We start from the raw sequence: 24,847 nt of genomic DNA, 5'->3' as shown, positions 1-24,847 counted from the left end.
TATAGGTGTGCAAATTCCAGTCTTTGTTGTTGATGAACAGCTGTCAGGACTGGTGCATGAAACAGGTGCCTCCAGCAGAGGCCCATTCTCAGCAATGTTCACTGAATGGTCATTGAGGGGACTTTGTAGGTAATCCCTTGGTTTATCTGGTCAGTCAGTTGCTCAACAGCTGCAAGCATATTTGCCAGTCCCCATCAACACAGCTGTAATTCAGCCCTGTCATCTATGGCCCTTGGTGCACCATAGCTGCCTTGGCACCAGTTTTGGATAGCACCATTTTACCATTTACCTGTTGTAGCCATGGTAGCACTTGAACAGACTACAACGTTAGTGATTTCAGAAATGCTTCCACTCTTGGTCTGAAAGTGAATGATGCTCCATTTCCACATTATGACAACAACTACACTGTTCCACATCCCAGTGACATGCTTCATATACCCTCCATTGCTGGTGCTACCAAGTGGCATCCGTGAGTGGTTATTGGAAGTTGACATTGAACATAGGCAGTTGTGACATTAATGTGACTTGACCATGCATATTAATGATTTTCCATGAAAGATCATGGATGGAAACAAAATTGTGTTTGGTGAAAACAACAATATAATAATCATGGATAAGATACCAGAGCTAATACTGTATGAAGCTGATTACATTCTAAAATATGTACACAAATACTCAAAGGAGAATAAAGTAACACTTGAAATAAAAAAAGAGAAACAGTGTGACTTTCTATATGAACAAAAATAATAACAATATTAAATTTAATTTAAATAGTGACTCAGTAAGTTGCATTAATTAACAGAAAATTTTTGGGAATAGCTATAGACAACCTACTGAAGGAGTGAAAACATACAATATAGATAGCAAAAAGCATTCCACCTCATGCTATGCTCTAAGGATAGTAGCATTAGTGTGTAGTAGTAACTGCCTTAAAGTAACTTACTGTGCATATGTTCAGTCAGTCATTAGATATGCTATGTTTCTGGGCTTAATATGAAGTAGTAAATAATAGAAGCAGAGGAGCAGAAAAGAAAGAGAAGTGGCTTTTTATAGTCACTACTTTTCTATTACTATAAAAATAAAAGTAAAAGAATAATCTAGAAGTTGTCTGCATAATTGACCAAGTGAACAGATTAGCACTTTTCACTGAGACCAGCACAGAACCTTTGGTTATTAAAGTTCAAGTTCAGAATTTATTTGAGAACTGGTGAAGGCTTATATAACCATTACATTTAGAACTTAATTGAAGTATTTTGTAAATAAAATTAAATACTGGTCAAATATCAATACGTTTGGATCAAAGGAGACTACTCACCAAAGAGCAGAAGTGTTGAGTTGTCCACAGGTGTACTCAAAAAAAAAAAGAAAACTTAAAAGCTTCCCCGCACACACATGCAACTCTGTCCCTACATAGCACCAGCTGGATGCATAATGCCAGTGCTGAATTTTGGCCGGTGAACTAGGTTGGGGTGGAGCTTGTATTAGGTGGGGTGTATAGAATGAGAGAGAAGCAGTAGGTAGGGACAAGAATTGGTGTGAGTGGCTTGTGGCTCAGAGGGAGGCAGCTGGAGGGAGCGGTGGCTGGTGCATTGTTGCCATAGCCATCGGGGAGCTGTGCTCACTGAAGGTGATGTGGGTACATCAATTGGGAGAGGGTGACAGGACAGGAAAAGGGAAAATTGTTGGGTGGAGAGTGTGGGGACAGTGGATCATCAGGACTTGAGACAAGAATGATTGTGGAAGCAAAGAATGTGTTGCAAGGATAACACCCAACTGTGTTGTTTAGAGAAGCTAGTAATGGAGGGAAAGAGCCAGATGGCCCTGGTTGTGCCACCAGGTGGTCAACTTTGTTCTTGACAAAAGTTTGGCAGTGACCACTCATCCTGGTTGGTGGCACACTGACATAAAAAGCTGTGCAGTGTTTGCAGCTGAGTTTATCTTTTACACGGATGCTTTCACACATGGCCCAGCCTCTGATGGGGTAGGATAAGTCTGTGAGAGGACTGGAGTAGGAAGCACTGGCTGGGTGGATTGGACAGATCTTGCACATTGGTCTTCTGCAGGCATATGATTCCTGTGGCAAGGGTGTGGGAGTGGGAGTGCCATAGGAATGAACTACCATGTTGTGTAGGTTGGGTGAGTGATAGAATACTGCTCTATAAAGAGTGGAAAGGATAGTGGGTAGAACATCCTGCATTACATGGCGTGATGAGAGATAATTAAAGTCTTGGCGAAGAATATGATTCAGTTGTTCTAGTTCTGGGAGATACTGAGTGATGATGGGGCACTCCCTGTAGCTGGTTCTTGGGGTGGTGGGATGATTAGGGGTGTGTGAGGACATGGCATGGGAAATCTTTTTACAGGCTAGGTTTGGTGGATAGTGCCTGTCTGTAAAGGCCTTCATGAGACCTTCAGTATGCTGGACAAGGAAGTTCTTATTTCTGCAGATACATTTTCCACAGGCGGAAAACTGTTTGGGAGGGATTTTTTGGTGTGGAAGGAATGGCAGATGTCAAAATTCAGGTACTGTTGCTGGTTAGTGGGTTTTATGTGGACAGAGGTGTGGATGGAGCTGTCAGAGAGGTGGAGATCAATGTCTAGGAAGGTGGCACATTCTCTTGAGGATGACCATATGAAGTAAATGGAAGAAAAGGTGTTGAGGTTGTGAAAGAATGAGGATATGATGGTTTCCTCTAGGTGACCTGTAAACAGGTTGGCATAGGAGGGTGCCATCTGGGTGCCCATTGCTGTGCCATGGATTTGTTTGTATACATTCCCTTCAAATAAAAAGTAGTTGTGTGTCAGGACATAGTTAGTAAGGTGTGTAAAGAGTGAGGTATAGGGTTTGGAGAATGAAGGACATTGGGAGATGTAGTATTCAATAGTGGCAAGGCCATGGGCATGAAGGATGTTGGTGTATTGGGAGGTGGCATCTGCTATGGTGCCCAAGGGCACCAGTCACAACACACATGACAGTTTTAATGTACAAGTCATGGAAAGGAATGCTCATGCAGTCTGTAGCAGCCATGTGGGATTTTGAAGTATACCCCCAGATTGCTAGGAGATGCATGAGGAGCTGTGGACCACCATGTACCTTGCCAGGCAACAGCAAGAGATCACTAACAACATTAGGAGACCACATCTGCATCCAGTCATGAGTTACTGGGTGGTAACATGCCTCTTCCTGGAGAATAGCTATTTAAGGAAACCCAGGGACCACTACAGACAGTTACTGTCAATGAGACGTTGATGATTCATTCGCCAGCCATTTGCAGTCCTTCAATTAAGATCTAGTTGATGTGCCATTGGTGAAAACGGTGTAACACCAAAAAGCAGGCTTCTGCATTGGAAACAGCTTTTTGAATGTTGGTCATTTCAGTGTTTAGTTCTGGCTCCAGGGAGTTATTAGTTGGAGCCAAATCCACAGAACTGTATTTGGTTAGAACCACACAAGAGGCAGAGTTAATTTGTAATTATAAATTGTGGTGAACAGAGTTTTTTATTATTTGATTAAGGGCAATAAAGAAGCCGTTGCACTCTTTCTGGGACTCTCTTTCAATTCAGGATAATGGACAGATTTTGTAACATCGACACCAAAAAATTCCACACATACAGTCTGCCCACCCTTGGACAATATATTGTTGGTGATGAGAACTCCCTTGCCCATTATGCCAAATGTCTCATGAAGGGTTTCACAGACAGCCATTGCCCCCTAAACATAGTCTGTTTCTGTGCCCATATCCTACGTACCTATTGTCCTCCCACCAATCCCCAGAATCTTTGCCCAATATTACCCTGGTGTGGAACAAATAAACCGTATCTTCATCAGGACTTTGGTTTTCTCTCATCATACCCACCCAACATACACAACATTGTAATCCATTCTTATGCCACTTCCACTCCCAAACCTTGGCACAGGGATCATATCCCTGTGAAAGACCAGGGTTGAAGACCTGTCATATCCACCCATCCAGCACTTCCTCTCATAGGCTTATCCTACTCCACCAGAGACTGGACCATCAGTGAAAGCAGCCATATCAAATATGAACTCAGCTGCAAACACTGCACAGCTTTTTATGTCAGTATGACTACCAACCAGCTGTCCACCAGGATGAATGCTCGCTGACAATCTGTTGTCAAGAACAAAGTTGACCTCCCAGTGGCACAAGTTGTAGATTGTAGATTGTATTTTATTGGTCCTGTTGTCTACATAGCAGCTTATGCATAAGACATTGGACAAGTCAAGTTATAAATATACAGGCTGAAAGTAATTTCAAGGCATACATATGTAAGCTTACAATAATACACTTTACATGTAAGTACGTATTTGTATAACACATTTCATAAATTTAAATATTCTTCAATGGAGTAAAAGCAGTGATGCTGTAAATATGACTTAGAGATTTTCCAAATGTATTGACCTCAGTGATAGCTTTTATGTTTTCAGGAAGTTTGTTATAAAGCTTAATTCCCATGTGAAAAGTACTTTTTTGGCACAGTGCTGTGCTGATTTTAGTCATATGTAAGTTTCTGTTTTGTCTGGTAAAGTGCTCATGTATATCACAGTTTTTTTGTAGTCTCCGGTCCTTGCCTATTACATTTAATTTAAAGAACAAAAGGGTTTCCATAATGTATACACATGGTAATGGGGGAATACCACATTTCTTAAACAGGGGTTTACAAGAGTCTCTAGGCTTGCACCCAAACAAGATTCTAATGGCCCTTTTTTGTAGTTTAAAAGTGCTATTAGCTGTTTTAGAGTTTCCCCAGAAGGTGACCCCATATCTAAGACGAGAATGAAAGGACGCATGATATGCATTCAATACTGTTTTCTCACTACAGCATGATTTTAATGAACAAAGAAGATAACATGTTTTTCTCAGTTCAGAATTGAGATATTCAATATGCTTATTCCATCTGATGTTACTCTGCAGCCAAAGTCCTAAGAATTTGGTTTCAGTACTGTTACCAACTGGCTCATCATTGATAGAGACTGATGGGATAAACATGTCCTTGTTAGGAACATTGTGGAATTTTAGAGCAACGGTTTTCTTACTGTTTATTACAAGCTGATTACTCTGTGCCCAGTTACTAAGTTGTTTCGTGACCGTGTTTACTGTCTGCTGTAACTGTTCATCGTTGCCTCCTTTTAGTAGAATCGTGGTGTCATCTGCAAATATGATTGTTTTGTGTGCATCAATATTTAAGCTTAGATCATTTATGTACAGAAGAAACAGAAGGGGTCCCAATACGGATCCTTGGGGTACACCACATTTTATTTGTTATAGTCAGATAAGTGATTATATACAGTTTTTAGTTCAATATTTGTGTGCTTGACGCACACTGCCTGCATACGATTTGTCAGGAAGGAACTGATCCACTTGTTGGACAGACCTCGAATACCATATCTTTCTAGCTTTGATAGCAGAATTTTATGGTCCACCATGTCAAAAGCTTTTGACAGGTCAATAAAGACTCCTATTGTCTCCTGTTTTTTGTCCATCAGGTTTAGAATGGAATTGATGCACTCATAGATAGCAGTTGTTGTTGACCTCTTATTTCTGAATCCATGTTGTTCATTACATAGGATGCTGTTTTTATTAATGAATTTCATAAGTTTCTCATACATCACTTTTTCCAGTACTTTAGAGATGCAGGAGGAAATTGTGATGGGTCTGTAGTTATTTACATTGTCTTTATCCCCTTTTTTAAATAGAGGAATAACTTTTGATGTTTTCAACACATCAGGGAAAGTGCCTGCCTGAAGTGAGCAGTTGCATAAATGTGTGAGTACTTCAATCAGATTTGATGCGCTCTTCTTTAACATTGTTGCAGGTATACCATCAATACCTGCCGATTTGGAATTTTTTAGTCCTTTTATTGCTTTAGCTACTTCAGCTTGTGAAACAGAACTGATGTACATTGATCCTCTACATGCACTTATTTTATATTCATTTGCGTGGGTGCTCTTAAAGTTTGACTGTAACATATTTTCAGCAACACCTGTGAAAAAGTTGTTAAATGTGTTGGCTACTTCTAAGGGGTTTGTTACTTTTTAATTTTTATGTGATAGTGTTATATTTTTCCAAGGTTGTCCGTATTCTCCGCATTCTTTTTTTATAACACTCCAAATAGCCTTTGATTTATTAGCTGAATTATAAATGATTTCATCATTATGCATTATTTTTGCTGCTTTTATTACATTTCTTAATATTTTGGAGTATTTTTTATAGTATGCGCGTACTACAGGAGAGGAATTTTTTGAGTTACATATTTCATTAAGTAGTCTTTTCTTCTGGCATGAAACTCTTATTCCCTTTGTGATCCAGCTGTTTGTTCTAGAGTTTTCCCGTATGGTTAATGTTTTCAGTGGGAACGCAAGTTGAAAGAAATGGGTTAATACATCAATGCAAGTGTTGAATTTTTCATTTATATCGTTCATTTTGTACACTCCTAGCCATTTTTCTTTCTGTAATAAGTTGTTGAAGTAGTTCACATTATGCTGATTATAACTTCGATATGCTGTTCTGAAAGACATGTTGTTAATAATACTGCCTTGTACTTTTATGCTTAATATTTGAGCAAGATGATCACTAAAACCTGCATTGAAAATTCTTAGTGAGGTGTTGTGTAAACTCTTCTTGACTAGAAACTGATCAAGAGCTGTTTGGCAAGTTTCTGATACTCAGGTAGCTACTTTTACTTCAGCCTTTAAATTGTAGGACGTTGCAAGGTTCAAAATGGTCTCCCTATTTCCACTATTCGTGAGGAAGTCAATATTGAAGTCCCCACAGATTATCAATTCACAATCCATTTTATTTACTTTATTTAGTAGTGACTCCATTTTGTTTAAGAAAAGTTCAAAATTCCCGGATGGTGATCGGTAAACTGTAGCAATAACCAGGTTGAACTGAGTAATTTTTATAGCTGCAATTTCATAATCCTTTTCGACATTTGCCCTAATTAAGTCAGGTAGTGTAATAAAATCTACATTATCCTTTGTGTAAATTGCTACCCCACCCTGCTTGCTGTTTTTCCTGCAGTAGTAAGTAGCCAAGACAAATTTGTTTATTTTCGTATTCTGGATTAATTCTTGGTTAAGCCAGTGCTCAGAAATGCATAACACTGAGATTCCAATGGCTACTTCACATCCTGGACTATCCTCCATCACCAGCTTCTCTGAACTATGTAGATAGAAATTACCCTCACAACACAACCTTTGCTTCCAGATTTTCCTGCACCACCTTCAATGTGCACTGCTCCCCACTGGCTCTGACAACACACATCACATGCCTAGCCTGTGTACCTGCCACCACTTCCACCTCCAGTCCTAGCTGGCAAACTGGCTGTCTCCCTCCGAGACACTGGACACCAACCTCTGACCCCTCTCCCTGCCTCTCACCTCTCTCTTCTCTTAACCATCCCACCCACCACAGTCCTCACTCCAAACTAGTCCACCTGGCATAATGCACACACCCAACCAGTCCCATGTAGGGGCACAGATGTGTGTATGTGTGCACATGTGTGTGTGTGTGTGTGTGTGTGTGTGTGTGTGTGTGTGTGTGTGTGTGTGTGTGTGTGTGTGTGTGTGCATAAAACACACATGTGCATGTGCATATATGTGTGTGAGCACATGTAATTGCGTGTGTGGGGGGGAGGGGTGGCGGTGCATGTGTGGGTGGTGCGAGGGTGGTTAGGCGAATGGGTGGGTTGGTGTATGGGGGACTGGCTTGGCGGGTGGGTGGGTGTGGGTGTTTCCTGTGTATATCTGTACTCTAGCTCAAAAAAAGATTTCTCCGAAAGTTAGCCTATTTTCTTTCTGCTTTGTGTGTGCCCATTGACAACTCAACAATTGAATGATTTTACATTATTGTATTTCTGTTCTTATGTTTACTGATATTTAATTTATTTTCATTAATTTTTTGTCTCTATTTATGTACTTTTTGATAAGTATACTAGTAATGTTGCACAAAGCTGAAAAAGACTATTAATTTGTAAATATACTACCCCATCATTTCATGTAAGATGTATGGAATATTCTGCTGCCATCAGTTTTTCCTGGATGCTAGAAGGTACTGAATATAGGCCAGGCCTAGGAATGGATTATTTATTATAATTATCTTGCCTCTCACGACACTAAAAGAGATATATATCATTCAAATGTTTATATCACACGCACTTCGGGGAAACAGAATGAGTCAAAGTAAACGTTAAGGGGTGCAATTTGTAGAAACTTAATCTCTATTCTATATCAACAGTAAATTATACAGCTTACTTGAGCTAAAGGTAACTTATTACATTAGCAGGAAAGCTGTTACTTTAAAGAATACTGAAGCATCTTCAGTTAAATATTGGTTGCTTAATACTCACTTCAGTACATTAGTATTTTTCAAAGAAATTTGATACCTAGAAATGAAACAACTAGAGACCTTTCTCCAAATCACTACTACTTAGAGCTTTACAATTCCTTGAATCTAGTGACAAGATAATTTACGGTAAGAAAGAATGAGTTATATTTTTAATTTAATTTTGAACTGATTGGGAATTTTAATTTTTTGCTTTATGTTAAATCAGAAATTGCTGAATACCTTAGTATCAGAGAACATAAAGCCACTCTGGACACTAGACACGGAGATGAAGTCAATAAGAAACTTATTTTTGTTGTTTTGAGTTGTTATTCTGCAAATCATGGATCAACAGAAAGAGATTTTTGTTATCAGCAACAAATACCATTAAGGAATAAATGCACTGGGAAGTGAATATCCTTAGCCACACCAGTACAAGATGTATGGTTATCTACGAGGAGTGTACAATAAGTAATGCAGCACTCTTTTTCTCAGCCAGTTTCAGTTGAAAATATGTAGAATTTGTTATGGGATATCGTGGAATATTCCTGATTCAGCTCCTATGGTGTCATGAAGTTCGAGCAGGATGTGGCATTGTGCGTAGCCTTCAAAATAGCATCTGTAATAGAAGTTCATTTCAAGTAAAGAGTTATCATTGAGTTTCTTTTGGCTGAAAACCAGAGCACCACAGATATTCATAGGTGCTTGCAGAATGTCTATAGAGACCTGGCAGTGAACAAAATCATGGTAGGTTGTTGAGTGAGTCCTGTAATCATTGCAACAAGGTTGTGCAAACCTGTCTGATCTTCCATTTGCCGGCTGGCCACACAATGCTATGCTGCCCTCAGGAAACTGAAGAAAAGGCTTCAGCTTGTTTGTTACCACAAAAATACAAATTAACTTCTCCTTTCCCATGTCAACACAAGTCCTCACGAATGTCTGTGCACCCAAGAGCGGGTCTGTTCTGACATCCTCCCTACAGCCTATATGTCGCACAGTTCTGCTTCCAACTGTTTGGCCCAATGAAGGATGCACTCTGTGCGGAACAATGCGTGGATGATGGAGAGGTTATTGATGCAGCAAGACATTGGCTTTGACCTCAACCAGTAGAGTACTATCATTTGGGCATACAGGCCCTCCCAGTAAGGTGTCATAAGACCATCATGCTGAATGGAGAGTATGCTGGAAAATAGGGTTTTGTGGCCAAAAGAGTGGGCAATAATATGGCGAATTGTAATCCTGAATAAAACCAATCTACTTTCAGAAAAATTAATGCACTTCATATTTCTCACAATATTCTTAGTGCTCACTTCAGATGAATTAATTATTCTTATCCTTTAGGTGATTTCCCCACAAGATAGTTCTACAAAACAAAAAGGGGGTGAAAATATGTTAAAGAAACCAACTCTTTTGTCTTTAAGGAAACACAATGAGAGATACTTTTAAGAGCAAAACATCCTGAACTGAGGTCCTTCATCATAATGAGGTTTAAAGAAAACAATACAGTTTAGTGAGAGTGACTATCAAAAGCTTTTGTTGCAGCAGAAATACTTAAAGTATGTGGCATTTGTGGACATGCAGCATAATGGATTAAATCATATGTGAACATCATAAATTACAATACGGGGAAACTCCATCAGCAGTAACACAAAAAACATCTTTTGTAGTGCAGAAAAGGAATATTTGAACCATTCCTACTAAAGAATAAACTCAGTCATGCATAAATGTTTTTCAGATGATTCTAGAAAGTGGTTATATGTGACTGATTTTGTTCTTTATTAGTAATGGTCCAAATATTGACATCCCCATTTATGTATGTATAAACTTCTCAAAAGTAGTTTTGCATCATCATATCTCTCTTTTTTTCCTTCGTAATCTTTTGATCTTAGAATGCTGTTACATACCTGTGTGATGGCTATAAAAGTAAACCTGCATTCTCTATGTGCTTCAGCAGAGAGTGCAGCATCCTCTTACATAAAGGTGACAATGTAACTTGTGTACACTGTCTGTCTACATGCACTGCAGGGCCAGTGCTTGCTTAGACCATTTGCTCATTGTCCTTTTATACAAAGACGTACTTTCTGCAGAAAATGTTACTCATAGACTAAGATTTCCTGCAGAAAGCTCTCTGACCTAAGGTGATCAATTAATAAAATGTCTGACAAAGAGTCTAAAAGATATTATGAGCGAGAAGGGCATCCAAAAGGTCTATTTAATTCATGACAAATTTTATAGTGTAAATAATTATACAACTACATAAAGTTTCTGCTTTATGTACTGTGGATACTTACATGAAAGCATGGTTGTGAATAAGCACATAACGATAGTATCTTATGGTATTAACACCATACTATGTAAGAACAGAGAAACGTTTGTTATAATGCTCCTTACCATATTTTTTTCATTATTCATTTTAAATTATGAAGCATTAGCTATATTTTAAGATTTCTTGGTAAGATGCTGCCTTGTTTTATTTTGCAAGTACACACTGTGCATAATTTAGTCAGATGGGAAAAAATTAAAATCAGTCAATGTGGTAAGGCTCAATGGTCACTACATACAGTGTTATATGCACACCAGATGTTTTGGTGTCATCACTGCAGTGGCACATCAGTCACTATACTTGTGATCGGTCAACTGCATACACTCTGCAGGCTCCACACAGTGAAAAATTGAGCAGATGCACTGATTTCCATTGAAGTTTCCACAAAAATATTTATAAGCCTTTCTTCGATGTGAGTTTGTGTTTCACTTTTAGCATTTAGCAATTCTGTCTTGGCCCTTCATATGATACATATGTCAGTGCTGGTAATTTTCTCAAACATTACTCTGCTGCCACCCACCACAAATTTGTTTGTTATTACAGTACTCTACAAGGTAAAAATCACTTATTCATATAAAACTCTGAAAGAAATAATCATTTGCAAAACTTATTTGTATATGGTATTATCAAGTCTTTCTAGCAAACATCTAGGAATGATATATTACATCATGGGGAACAACTTTCTTTAGAGACAAAATTTTGCTGATGCTTCCTGGTGACACTAGGCATCTTTGGCATTAGCTATGCCCCAGACAGGCAGCACAGCATAGGGACCCTGCTTCATGTGCATGGCTTGTGAGTTGCCCATAATCCAGTTGTCTGCTCCACATGAAAGATGTCTTTCTCCATTTAGAGACTTTCATTCCTTAGGTTTTCTTCTTGAAAATCACTCTATCAGTTTACAAGGTAGGTAATATGCAGCTCAGCTGGTTAGTAGACACCACTATTTTGGTGAAATCTCATGAACCCAGGGTGAGCAAATACTAAAGGAGACTTAGCATTGCTCAAAAGCATCAACAAACATTTTGACACTAATGAAAGTTGTACCCAGTGATGTGATCTGTCACTCTTAGATGTTTGATGCAAAGACTTTGCAACACCCAGTATAATGAATATGATGTTTCTCTCTCCCTCCGAATCACATGCCTTGCTATTGTGAGTTGGTTCATGTTCCTCAACAATGCAGATAGCCATGCTATACCAGAGTGGTAGGTGTATACAGGTCAGACTAACATATGGTTCATGCAGAGAGGTTGCAGCTTAGTCAGTAGTTACTGTCTTCGACAATATAATGCAATAGGATAGATAAAAAAAAATCTACTCACCAAGTGGTGCTAGGAGAACACACATATAAAAAAAAGGTTTCAGGTATGCAAGCTTGCAGAGCCAGTGGCTCCTTCTTCCAGCAGAAGGATTGAAGAGAATGGAAGAGGGATGAAGGAAAAGAACTGGAGAGGTTTAGGAAAAGGGGTTACTGTTGTTATGGCCTTCAATATGAAGACAGGTTTGTTGCAGCTTTCCATGCTACTCTTTCCTGGGCAGGCTTCTTCATCTTTGAATTACTACTGCAACTTACATCTCTCTGAATCTGCTTACTGTATTCATCTTTTGGTCTCCCTCTGTGACCTCAGGAAAAGGAGTGGAGTTCAAAAATTGATTTTTGATGCATCCAGTTACATTATTTTGCCAAGAATCAATTATTTAGCGGTAATAGTCTGGATCACAGATTGATATGGCTTTGCAATATTAGCCCCAGTAGTGCCTTGCTTGTGGGTGCTGAGGACAGGTAAAAGCTAGGGGGAAATACAGCTATTAAAGATCCTGTTATGATTAAGTAAGTAAAATAGTCCTCCATTGTGATCTCCAGGTGGGGAGCACTCAGGAGATGCTGTCATCAGAAAAAATAAAACTATTATTCTATGGGTCAGTGAATGTTAGACACCTTAAACTTATTGATAGTGTAAACTATTTGAAAAGAGAAATAGATTGGTTAAAGGGATGTAGTGAGAATTAGTGAAATGTGGTGCTAGGAAGAACAGGATTTAGGGCAAGTAAGTAGCCTACAGAGGTATCAACATGAAATCAAACAATGATAATGGAATACCATAGTTACCAGGGATAAAATACAAAGAGTCAAAGGCTATCTATGACCCGTGTTTAAACCAGGCTGAATTACAAGAGTTGATGGATATGAAAGGGAGGCAGCTATTGTGAAAAGAGCGAGATAGGGCTGTAGCCTGTGTTGCACATTATTCAATCTGTACAATGTCCAACCAGTAAAGGAAACCAAAGAGATACTTGGAAAGGAATTAAAATTCAGTGAGAATAAAAAACTTTAAGATTTACCAATGAAATTGTAATTCAGTCAGAGATGTCAGGGTCAGAAGATTAGTTGAATGGTATGGGTGGTATCTCCAGAAGAGGTTGTGAGGCGAACATTAACATAAGTAAAACAAGGCTAATAGAGTGTAGCTTAATTAAATCGGGTAAATGGAAATGCCGTGTGACAAGGGCCTCCAGTCAGGTAGACCATTCGCCTTGTGTAAGTCTGTCGAGTTGACACTACTTTGGCAACTTGTGCGTTGATGGGGATGAAATGATGATGATAAGGACAACACAACACCCAGTGTCTGAGCAGAGAAAATCTCCGACCCAGTCAGGAATCAAACCTGGGCCGTTAGGTATGACATTCCATTGTGCTGACCAATCAGCTACCAGAGGTGGACAAAATGAGAAAAACTGCTATTGAATATCATTTCTCAGACTTACACTTGCATAAAAATGTCCCGTCTGTTCATAACTAAATTATTATTCTTTGCATAAAAATGTCCTGTCTGTTCATAACTAAATTATTATTCTTTGCATAAAAATGTCCTGTCTGTTCATAACTAAATTATTATTCTTTGCATAAAAATGTCCTGTCTGTTCTTAACTAAATTATTATTCTTTGCATAAAAATGTCCTGTCTGTTCACAACTAATTTATTATTCTTTGCTTTATTTCTCAAGGCATGTAGAGGAGATAAAACATCTGTTGCTGCTGGAACAATTAACATTCAAGCAGATTCCCCTGAATCAAATGTGTTTTCAGTTCCTGAGGAAGCAGATATTTTAGTGTTTTACAGCACATACGAAGGTTTGTAAAATTTCAATTCTGCTGGAGATATTCAATCATTCTAGTACATGAAATCATAATAACAACATAGAATTAATCAATTTTCAAAAATATAATGTAATTGGATAGATAAAAAATCTGCTTACCAAGCAATGGTGGGAGAACACGCTTATAAAAATATTGAAGTTTGCAACCTTTTTGACCCAATGGCTCCTTCTTTTGGCAGAAGGGGAAGGAAGAGGGGTTCAGGAAAAGGACAGGCGTGGCTTAGGAAAAGGGGTAGAATTTGAAAATGTCACCCAGAACCCCAGATTGGGGGAGTCTTTGCTTTCATCCCATCTGGTAAGTCTTCCCTGTTCTGGGATTCTGAGTGACCTTTCTGAACTCTTCCCCTTTTCCTAAATCTCATCAGTCCTTTTCCATCACCCCTCTTCCCCCTTCTTCCAGAGGAAGGAGCCACTAGGCGTGAAAGCTTGAAAACTTTAATACTGTATCTTTTGCAGCTACTGCTTGGTGAGTAGATTTTTTAATCTATCCTGTTACACCATAATGCAGCTGGACAGCATATTGTCAAACATTTGATTATTCTTGTTGTTCTATTAGGTTATAACTACATAAAAGAGTTTATTGCAATATGACTCACAATATGACATTGGATCTCATTTTGCTTAAATCATATTCAATCATAGGGTATATGTGCAGGGACTAAATAGGAACGAGTTTACAAGGACTAATAGGAAGTATCAGAGAAATGAAGATGTGGAAAGTTTCTACATATTTTAAAGAAGAATGAAAGATTAAAGTCTAAAACGCCATTGATAAAGTGGTCATTCAAGATAAAGGGAACTAACTCAACTGTAACCAATCATGGTCATAAAAGAAGTCATCCTGATATTAGTTCACATTAAATTCCTTAGGATAACCACAGTTAACTTAAATCAGTATGGCTGGATGAAATATAACCATTTCTCATCCAATGAATACGGACTAAAAATTTGAAGACGTAGAGTACGTTCCTCAAAAACCCATGTTACGTGAATGAGATACAAAACGAAAAGAATGATGGGACGCAACATACACAACTTAGGCGATTATTCACCATTAAAATTCAGTGTTACAAAGTTATGGATCACCTACTCTCAGTGATAGAATTGGAGTGGTAGATGTTAGTGAAGGTCATTGTGTAAATTTACCAAACTGAGCACATAATAAATCTCATAGGTTTTCATCTACACCAGTCTCCTTCTGATGGTTATTAGGTTCTGTAAAGAGTTAATAATAATTATCACAACACTGTCAATGTTCATTTTTATTTCATTTACATTTATATCTCTAGACACATAAAAATCAGCAACTCACATAGACCCTGAGTAACCTACTGAATTTTAACAAGTACAATGCAGATAATTAACATATTCACTTCACTCACTGAGTGCTAGAGCACCAACAACCATTCTGCAGTGGTAACACTGGTTCCCATCTGATCACTAACATTAAATACTGTCAGGCTGGGCTAGCACTTGGATGGGTGACCATCCGGTTTTCCAAGTGCCATTGGCAAGTGGGATGCTCTCAGCCCTTGTGAGGCAAACTAAGGAGCTACCTGATAGAGAAGTAATGGCTCCAGTCTCATGAACTGACATACAGCCGGGTGAGCAGTGTGCTGACCACGTGCCCCACCATATCCGCATCCAGTGATGCATGTGAGCTGAGGATAACATGGCAGCCGGTCAGTACTGTTGGGCCTTCGTGGCCTGTTTGTGCAGAGTTTAGTTTTATTGAATGCTAGATGATGACTCATTAACTGAATGAACAAACTGAATGTTATGGAAAACAATATTTATGATAAAAATTAAACAAATGATAAAAACTAAACAAATATTCATTATTTCCATGTACTGATTACATACTTATGTAATGATCATTAATTACAGATATACAATTTATAGTCCCTGTGTTTAACAGTACAGTGACCATTACCCCTGTAGTTGTCTTGAAAAATCTTATGTGAAAGTCTTTTGTACATTTATTTCCCTTCCCCATGAACCATGGGCCTTGCCGTTGGTGGGGAGGCTTGCGTGCCTCAGCAAAACAGATGGCCGTACCCTAGGTGCAACCACAACGGAGGGGTGTCTGTTGAGAGGCCACACAAACGTGTGGTTCCTGAAGAGGGGCAGCAGCCTTTTCAGTAGTTGCAGGGGCAGCAGTCTGGATTATTGACTGACCTGGCCTTGCAACATTAACCAAAATGGCCTTGCTGTGTTGTACTGCAAACGGCTGAAAGCAAGTGGAAACTACGGCCGTAATTCTTCCCGAGGGCATTCAGCTTTACTGTATGGATAAATGATTATGGCATCCTCTTGGGTAAAGTATTCTGGAGGTAAAATAGTCCCCCATTTGGATCTCCGAGTGGGGACTACTCAAGAGGACATCGTTATCAGGAAAAAGAAATCTGGCGTTCTACAGATCGGAGCGTGGAATGTCAGATCCCTTAATCAGGCAGGAAGATTAGAAAATTTAAAATGGTAAATGGATAGGTTAAAGTTAGATATAGTGGGAATTAGTGAAGTTCGGTAGCAGGAGGAACAAGACTTTTGGTCAGGTGAATACAGGGTTATAAACACAAAATCAAATAGGGGTCATGCAGGAGTAGGTTTAATAATGAATAAAAAAAATAGGTGTGTGGGTAAGCTACTACAAACAGCATAGTGAATGCATTATTGTGGCCAAGATAGACACAAAGCCCACAGCTACTACAGTAGTACAAGTTTATGTGCCAACTAGCTCTGCAGGTGATGAAGAAATTGAAGAAATGTATGATGAGGTAAAAGAAACTATTCAGGTAGTGAAGGGAGATGAAAATTTAATAGTCATGGGTGACTGGAATTCAAGAGTAGGAAAAGGGAGAGAAGGAAACATAGTAGGTGAATATGGATTGGGACTAAGAAAGGAAAGAGGAAGCCGCCTGGTAGAGTTTTGCACCGAGCATAAATTAAACTTGGTTTAAGAATCATGAAAGAAGGTTGTATACATGGAAGAACCCTGGAGATACTAAAAAGTATCAGATAGATTATATAATGGTAAGCCAGAGATTTAGGAACCATAAATTGTAAGACATTTCCAGGGGCAGATGTGGACTCTGACCACAATCTATTTGTTATGAACTGTAGATTAAAACTGAAGAAACTGCAAAAAGGTGGGAACTTACAGAGATGGGACCTGGATAAACTGAAAGAACCAGAAGTTGTACAGAGTTCCAGGGAGAGCCTAAGGGTACGATTGACAGGAATGGAGGAAATAAGTACAGTAGAAGAAGAATGGGTAGCTCTGAGGGATGAAGTAGTGAAGGCAGCAGAGGATCAAGTAGGTAAAAAGATGCGGGCTAGTAGACCTCCTTGGGTAATTGAACTTAATTGATAAAAGGAGAAAATATAAAAATGCAGTAAATGAAGCAGGCAAAAAGGGATACAGATGTCTCAAAAATGAGATTGACAGGAAGTACAAAATGGCTAAGCAGGGATGGATAGAGCATAAATGTGACGATGTAGAGGCTTATCTCACTAGGGGTAAGATAGATACTGCCTTCGGGAAAATTAAAGAGACCTTTGAAGAAAATAGAACCACTTGTATGAATATCAAGGGCTCAGATGGAAACCCAGTTCTACGCAAAGAAGGGAAAGCAGAAAGGTGGAAGGAGTATATAGAGGCTCTATACAAGGGCGATGTACTTGAGGACAATATTATGGAAATGGAAGAGGATGTAGAGAAGATATAAAATGTAGACTGGCAATGGCAAGGAAAGCATTTACGAAGAAGACAAATTTGTTAACATCGAGTATAGATTTAAGTGTCAGGAAGTCGTTTCTGAAAGTATTGGTATGGAGTGTAGCCATGTATGGAAGTGAAACATGGACGATAAATAGTTTGGACAAGAAGAGAATAGAAGCTTTTGAAATGTGGTGCTACAGAAGAATGCTGAAGATTAGATGGGTAGATCACATAACTAATTATGAAGTATTAAATATAATTGGGGAGAAGAGGAGTAAGTGGCACAACTTGACAAAAAGAAGGGACCAGTTAGTAGGACATGTTCTGAGGCATCAAGGGATCACAAATTTAGCATTGGAGGACAGTGTGGAGGGTAAAAATTGTAGAGGGAGACCAAGAGATGAAAACACTAAGCAGATTCAGAAGGATGTGGGTTGCAGTAAGTACTGGGAGATGAAGAAGCTTGCACAGGATAGAGTAGCATGGAGAGCTGCATCAAACCAGTCTCAGGACTGAAGACCACAACAACAACACACATTTATTTCTCTCTGAAAGTAATTTTCTAAGTTTAATATACACTCCTGGAAATTGAAATAAGAACACCGTGAATTCATTGTCCCAGGAAGGGGAAACTTTATTGACACATTCCTGGGGTCAGATACATCACATGATCACACTGACAGAACCACAGGCACATAGACACAGGCAACAGAGCATGCACAATGTCGGCACTAGTACAGTGTATATCCACCTTTCGCAGCAATGCAGGCTGCTATTCTCCCATGGAGACGATCGTAGAGATGCTGGATGTAGTCCTGTGCAACGGCTTGCCATGCCATTTCCACCTGGCGCCTCAGTTGGACCAGCGTTCGTGCTGGACGTGCAGACCGTGTGAGACGACGCTTCATCCAGTCCCAAACATGCTCAATGGGGGACAGATCCGGAGGTCTTGCTGGCCAGGGTAGTAGACTTACACCTTCTAGAGCACGTTGGATGGCACGGGATACATGCGAATGTGCATTGTCCTGTTGGAACAGCAAGTTCCCTTGCCGGTCTAGGAATGGTAGAACGATGGGTTCGATGACGGTTTGGATGTACCGTGCACTATTAAGTGTCCCCTCGACGATCACCAGAGGTGTACGGCCAGTGTAGGAGATCGCTCCCCACACCATGATGCCGGGTGTTGGCCCTGTGTACCTCGGTCGTATGCAGTCCTGATTGTGGCGCTCACTGCACGGCGCCAAACACGCATACGACCATCATTGGCACCAAGGCAGAAGCGACTCTCATTGCTGAAGACAACACGTCTCCATTCGTCCCTCCATTCACGCCTGTCGCGACACCACTGGAGGCGGGCTGCACGATGTTGGGGCGTGATCGGAAGACGGCCTAACAGTGTGCGGGGCCGTAGCCCAGCTTCATGGAGACGGTTGCGAATGGTCCTCGCCGATACCCCAGGAGCAACAGTGACCCTAATTTGCTGGAAGTGGCGGTGCAGTCCCCTACGGCACTGTGTAGGATCCTACGGTCTTGGCGTGCATCCGTGCGTCGCTGCAGTCCGGTCCCAGGTCGACGGGCACGTGCACCTTCCGCCGACCACTGGCGACAACATCGATGTACTGTGGAGACCTCACGCCCCACGTGTTGAGCAATTCGGCGGTACGTCCACCCAGCCTCCCGCATGCCCACTATACGCCCTCGCTCAAAGTCCGTCAACTGCACATACGGTTCACGCCCACGCTGTCGCGGCATGCTACCAGTGTTAAAGACTGCGATGGAGCTCCGTATGCCACAGCAAACTGGCTGACACTGATGGCGGTGGTGCACAAATGCTGCGCAGCTAGCGCCATTCGACGGCGAACACCGTGGTTCCTGATGTGTGTGCTGTGCTGTGTGTGTGATCATTGCTTGTACAGCCCTCTCGCAGTGTCCGGAGCAAGTATGGTGGGTCTGACACACTGGTGTCAATGTGTTCTTTTTTCCATTTCCAGGAGTGTATTAATATCATAGTGCAAAAATTCAAATATGATTTTAATGACAACACTTCTAAGAATAGAGTGTGTTTTAGAATTTCAACTTGCAATGCAATTTAAATATTTCATATCTTGATAATAATTCAAAATGCAAGTTTAACAATGGATAAAGAGGAATATTTAGCACTAGTCCTTGGATTCGACCTATGACTTAGGAAACATGCAACGAAAATCATAAACAACATGGCAATTATAACATGACATTAGTGGCAATATTTTTCTAGTAGACTAAGTCATGGTTCAGTCCATCACAACTAGTAGTTTTTTTTTTTTTGTTTTTTTTTTGTTTTTTTTTTCATATTTGTTTGTATCATCAACTCATAGCCAAACTGTAACAGGCCAATGGAACCTAGACCTTGGGCTAAGCTACAGATCAGTCTGTCACCACAACCACATTGTTGTTCCTTGTCCCCCCCCCCTCTCACCCCCTCCCCACCACACACACATTTGATGGTTTCACAAAATCACAACCTAACCTAGAACTCAGGCTATACTACAGATCAGTCACAGGTCAAATCCAAGGACTAGTGCCAAATGTTCCTCTTTATCTTTTGTTAAACTTGCTGATTGAATTATTATTGAGATATGAAATACTTAAAGTGCACTGCAGTTTGAGATTCTAAAACACACTCAGTTTTAGAACCATTGACATTAGAATTCTATTTGACTTTTTGCATTAATTAATTTAGTATGTTAAACTTAGAAAGTGATTTTCAGAGAGAAATAAATGCGCAAAAGTAGTCTTGTCATGAGGGTATTTAAGACAAGTGCTAGAGTAATGTTCATTGTACTGTTAAACACAGAGACTATAAATTGTATTTCTGTAATTTTTTTGCTTAGACATTCATGGGTTTCACCAACTAACAAACAAACTGTGAAAATATGGACCATAAGGTTATCTCACATAAGCCGTTAATATTACATCACTCGTCAAAGCTGACCACAAGTACTGAATATTCATCTTGAACCTCAACAAGATTTAAAGTGCATTGCAACTACTCTCTCATCTAAGCTTTCTGATGATTTATAAACACTTAAGAGGTACTTACTTTTTATAAATGTGCATTCTGTAGCAGTTAAGATGGCTTTTCATCCTCATGCAGAAGCTGTGTTCATTATCAAAGTATATTGAGTAATATTTGTGTTTAAATTGGTTCACAATGCTTTAGTGTGGCATGTTTGCACATTGAAAATGTGGTTGTAACTGCAGTCTGCTAAATAACCTTTGCTAATTCTAAGAACGTAAATTGAATATTTTAACATTATGTAACTATACATCTAGAGGTATCAAAGATAGTATTCCATTGTTCATTCTTTATATTATGAGGTTTATATGCAATAACTTAAGTGTGCAAACATTTAGTGAAGAACATGATACACAGCATCAGTTATTGCACTGCTCAGTGCCTCACTGGATTCAGTTTTTAAATAACTGATCAGCACTCTAAAATGTTATAACAGCCTCCTAGAATTCCATACAAATTCCACTATGGATGGAATTCTATCAGTTTGGCCCACATAGATGTTACAAATTTCTTACTTAGAATGAAGTCATGTTTGTTGTCATGTTCAGAATGGCCAAAGCTCTTAAAGTTCCTGTTTTTTTTTGATTAACCATTTCATACATTTTGTGCTGCATATCGTCACAGTCTTTTTTGTAATAATTACTTTATCTCTTTTGTATCTTCTTTTATAATCTTTTGTAATAACCATTTTTTACATTACAGACAATTTATTCTGTTTAAAAAATCTAAATATGTGTTATGCTTCAATTATGTATTTCATACAGTTGAATGTTTACCTCCATAATATCTGCTGTTTGGCTTGAGCATTACTAACCGTAATTTTTAACTACTTTGCAGAGTGAAAATCTCATTCTGGAAACATCCTCCAGGCTGTGGCAAAGCCATGTCTCCACAGTATCCTTTCTTCCAGGAATTCTAGTTCTGCAAGTTTCGCAGGAGAGCTTCTGTGAAGTTTAGAGGGTAGGAGATGAGGTACTGGTGGAAGTAAAGCTGTGAGGACAGGTCATGAGTCGCGCTTGAGTAGCTCAATTGGTAGAGCACTTGACCTCGAAAGGCAAAGGTCCCGAGTTTTAATCTGCCAGGAAGTTTCAGGTGTAAGAATGTTTGCTCACAGACAGGAACTGTAAAAATTCAAATATAGTTGAATAAATGCTATAACTGAAGACAAAGGGAGTGGGGAAATGCTAACTAGTCATGTTGTCTGTGGTAACTATGTTCTTGATGTATACACAACTAAACCAGCACAATCAGTCCAAGTGGATTTGGTGACATTATCAGATATGCAAAATGGCTAAGCAAGGATGGCTAGAGGACAAATATAAGAGTGTAGAGGCTTATCTCACTAGGGGTAAGATGGATACTGCCTACAAGAAAATTAAAAAGACCTTTGGAGAAAAGAGAGCCACTTGTATGAATATCAAGAGCTCAGAGTGAAACCCAGTTCTAAGCAAAGAAGGGAAAGCAGAAAGATGGAAGGAGTATATAGAGGGTCTATACAAGGGCGCTGTTCTTGAGGACAATATTATGGAAATGGAAGGGGATGTAGATGAAGATGAAATGGGAGATACGATACTGTGTGAAGACTTTGACAGAGCACTGAAAGACCTGAGTCACAACAAAGCTCCGGGAGAAGACAACATTCCATTAGAACTACTGACAGCCTTGGGAGAGCCAGTCCTGACAAAACTCTACCATCTGATGAGCAAGATGTATGAGACAGGCGAAATAGTCTCAGACTTCAAGAAGAATATAATAATTCCAATCCCAAAGAAAGCAGGTGTTGACAGATGTGAAAATTACTGAACTATCAGTTTAATAAGTCACAGCTGCAAAATACTAACAATGAATTCTTTACAGACGACTGGAAAAACTAGTAGAAGCCAACCTCAGGGAAGATCAGTTTGGATTCCGTAGAAATATTGGAACACGTGAGGCAATACTGACCCTACGACTTATCTTAGAAGCTAGATTAAGGAAAGGCAAAGCTACATTTCTAGCATTTCTAGACTTAGAAAAAACTTTTGACAATGTTGGCTGGAATACTCTCTTTCAAATTCTGAAGGTGGCAGGGGTAAAACATAGGGAGCGAAAAGCTATTTGCAATTTGTACAGAAACCAAATGGCAGTTATAAAAGTCAAGGGGCATGAAAGGGAAGCAGTGGTTGGGAAGGGATTGAGATGGGGCTGTAGCCTCTCCATGGTGTTATTCAATCTGTATATTGAGCAAGCAGTAAAGGAAACAATAGAAAAATTTGGAGTAGGTATTAAAATCCATGGAGAAGAAATAAAAACTCTGAGGTTCGCTGATGACATTGTAATTCTGTCAGAGACTGCAAAGGACTTGGAAGAGCAGTTGAATGGAATGAATAGTGTCTTGAGAGGAGTATATAAGATGAACATCAACAAAAGCAAAACGGGGATAATCGAATTAAGTTGGGTGATGCTGAGGGAATTAGATTAGGAAATGAGACACTTACAGTTGTAAAGGAGTTTTGCTATTTGGGGAGCAAAATAACTGATGATGGTCAAAGTAGAGAGGATATAAAATGTAGACTGGCAATGGCAAGGAAAGCATTTATGAAGAAGAGAAATTTGTTAACATCAAGTATATGTTTAAGTGTCAGGAGGTCATTTCTGAAACTATTTGTATGGAGTGTAGCCATATATGGAAGTGAAATGTGGATGATAAATAGTTTAGCCAAGAAGAGAATAGAAGCTTTCGAAATGTGGTGCTACAGAAGAATGCTGAAGATTAGATGGGTAGATCACATAACTAATGAGGAAGTATTGAATAGGATTGGGGAGAAGAGAAGTTTGTGACACAACCTGACTAGAAGAAGGGATCGGTTGGTAGGACATGTTCTGAGGCATCAGCGGATCACCAGTTTAGTATTGGAAGGCAGTGCAGAGGGTAAAAATCATAGAGTGAGACCAAAAGATGAATACACTAAGCAGATTCAGAAGGATGTAGGTTGCAGTGGGTACTGGGAGATGAAGAAGCTTGCACAGGATAGAGTAGCATGGAGAGCTGCATCAAACCAGTCTCAGGACTGAAGACCACAACAACAACAACATTAGATATGCTGCAAGTTTATCATGAGAGATTTAGTCATCAACACAAACTACACATGAAAAGTGTCAAGAAGCAGATGAACAACAATGTGGGTGGAAGCAAAGCAGAAGCCTGTTATGGATGTATACTGGGAAACATTTACTGAATGCCATTAAGTAATCTAACAAGTTGACCAATTACTACCAGTGAATAAATTCATGCCAATGTAAATGGACTTGTGTCTATAAAATTTCTTGGAAAAGCTCATTACTATGTACATTTTAAAAATGAATTTAGCAAATTTTGTAAAGTTTTGTTACTAAAGCAGAAGAATGAAGTTTGTCCTGACACATTTTTTAAATGGAACTAAGACAAATTGTCATGTTATCAAATAGTTCAGGTGTGTCACATGAGAGAGGGAGGGGGAGTGGGAGGGGGGAAAGAATTTGATTATAAGAAAAAAGTCTCATAAGTACAGGAAAACAGAGGCATAGAGCACAGCCACTCTGCACACCAAACGAAATCTGTGTTGCGGTGGTTACTATATCGTGAAGTGTGGACATTCTTTGTTCTACATCTACATTTATACTCTGCAAGCCACCCAACGGTGTGTGGCAGAGGACACTTTACGTACCGCTGTCATTACCTCCCTTTTCTGTTCCAGTCGCGTATGGTTTGCGGGAAGAACGACTGTCTGAAAGCCTCCGTGCACGCTCGAATCTCTCTAATTTTACATTCGTGATCTCCTCGGGAGATATAAGTAGGGGGAAGCAATATATTCGATACCTCATCCAGAACTGCACCCTCTTGAAACCTGGCGAGCAAGCTACACCGTGATGCAGAGCACCTCTCTTGCAGAGTCTGCCACTTGAGTTTGCTTAACATCTCCGTAATGCTATCACGGTTACCAAATAACCCTGTGATGAAACACGCCGCTCTTCTTTGGATCTTCTCTATCTCCTCCGTCAACCCGATCTGGTGTGGATCCCACACTGATGAGCAATACCCAAGTAAAGGGCGAACGAGTGTTTTGTAAGCCACCTCCTTTGTTCATGGACTACATTTTCTAAGGACTCTCTCAATGAATCTCAACCTGGTACCTGCCTTACCAACAATCAATTTTATATGATCATTCCACTTCAAATCGTTCCACCCGCATACTCCCAGATATTTTACAGAAGTAACTG

General features: G+C 39.6%; 1 protein-coding gene across 1 annotated transcript in view; it reads left to right on the top strand.

The window, feature by feature from the left end:
- The window catches only part of LOC126336690 (caspase-1-like), a 112,779-nt gene that overhangs the window by 74,648 nt on the left and 13,284 nt on the right, over positions 1 to 24,847 (top strand). The window contains exon 5 of the mRNA XM_050000641.1: positions 13,677 to 13,803. Within this exon, the coding sequence (XP_049856598.1) occupies positions 13,677 to 13,803 (127 nt within the window). The remainder of the gene's footprint in view (positions 1 to 13,676; positions 13,804 to 24,847) is intronic.

Source organism: Schistocerca gregaria, chromosome 2 (genome assembly GCF_023897955.1).
Source record: "Schistocerca gregaria isolate iqSchGreg1 chromosome 2, iqSchGreg1.2, whole genome shotgun sequence".
Lineage (NCBI taxonomy): Eukaryota > Metazoa > Arthropoda > Insecta > Orthoptera > Acrididae > Schistocerca > Schistocerca gregaria.
Note: the sequence above shows the minus strand (reverse complement) of the source record. Positions and strands in the feature narration are given on the sequence as shown.